This window comes from Mandrillus leucophaeus, unplaced genomic scaffold (genome assembly GCF_000951045.1).
Source record: "Mandrillus leucophaeus isolate KB7577 unplaced genomic scaffold, Mleu.le_1.0 Scaffold41, whole genome shotgun sequence".
NCBI lineage: Eukaryota > Metazoa > Chordata > Mammalia > Primates > Cercopithecidae > Mandrillus > Mandrillus leucophaeus.
In genome coordinates this window covers 5248601-5249682 of record NW_012104365.1, presented here as the reverse complement: position 1 = coordinate 5249682, position 1082 = coordinate 5248601, and the positions used below count along the sequence as shown (strand labels likewise).

The following is a 1082-nucleotide window of genomic DNA, read 5'->3' as shown; positions in this document are numbered from 1 at the left end:
CGGGGACGGGCGGGGACACGTGGGGACGCGCGGGGACACGTGGGGACGCATGGGGACGGGTGGGGACACACAGGGGCCTGTCAGGCTGATTTGGGGATTTTTCTTGGAAGAGCCAAGCACACAGTAGATGCCCAGTGCCTGCTCTGGACAGGTCATGGAGCAGGAGTTAGGGTCCCGGCGTCCCTCGTCAAACAAAGGTGTTTGACCCAAAGGTGGGCGGGTCTGGGGAGGAAGTCCTGGCTGAGTGCCCGTCACCTTGGCCCGGGCACTGGTTGGCGGGTCTGGGGCCTCCCTCAGGTCCACCCTTCACGGCGACCGCCCTGCCCCTAGGTCACCGCCCTGGAGAGGCAGGTGTTTGACTTCCTGGGCTACCAGTGGGTGCCCATCCTGGCCAACTTCGCCCACATCGTCGTCATTATCCTGGGACTCTTTGGCACCATCCAGTACCGGCCGCGCTATGTGGTGGTGGTGAGTCCTGGGCCCGGACCCCTTTATGGGCAGGTGGGTTGGGGTGACCAGGATGGCGGCTCCCGTGGCACCATCCTGCCCTATTTTCCTGGACACCATTGAACACCCCACAAACACCAACCCAGACCCCTGGGTTCAGACCTCTTTGCTGCTGTACATCTAGAATTCTGGTTCGGACGGAGGGGCTTTTCCGGGGCTGCTTGTAGGAGCAGCTGCATGTACTGGGGAGCCCCAGGCACTGAAGGCCTTCACAAATTCATCCCCTCAGTAGCCAGGGATATGGGTGCTGCCATGATCCCTGCTTTACAGATAGGAAAACAGGAACAAAATCACTGCCTCAAGCCCAGGGTGGGACGTGGACCCCAGCAGACCCCTGGCCATACTGTCCTTGCTGCATCCTCTGGAGAAGCTGGAAGAATGTTCAGAAAAATGTCTCTGCTCAGTCAGCGTTTTCATTCAGTGCAGAACCGAGTAATCGGTCCAGACCAGTGGTTTGCGGTGACTTTTCCTGTAGAGGGCAGATGGTAAATACCTCAGGCGCTGTGGCCCGTGCAGTTCCAGCGCAAAAGCAGCTGGGCTGTGTGTGCACAAATGGGCGTGGCTGTGTCCACACA

The 1082-nt window shown here is 59.7% G+C and overlaps 1 protein-coding gene across 1 annotated transcript in view; it reads left to right on the top strand.

Annotated features, from left to right (window-relative positions):
- Positions 1-1082, top strand: part of NKAIN4 (Na+/K+ transporting ATPase interacting 4) — a 38479-nt gene that overhangs the window by 22727 nt on the left and 14670 nt on the right. Inside the window, exon 2 of the mRNA XM_011992403.1 lies at positions 331-468. Coding sequence (XP_011847793.1) covers positions 331-468 — 138 coding nt within the window. The remainder of the gene's footprint in view (positions 1-330; positions 469-1082) is intronic.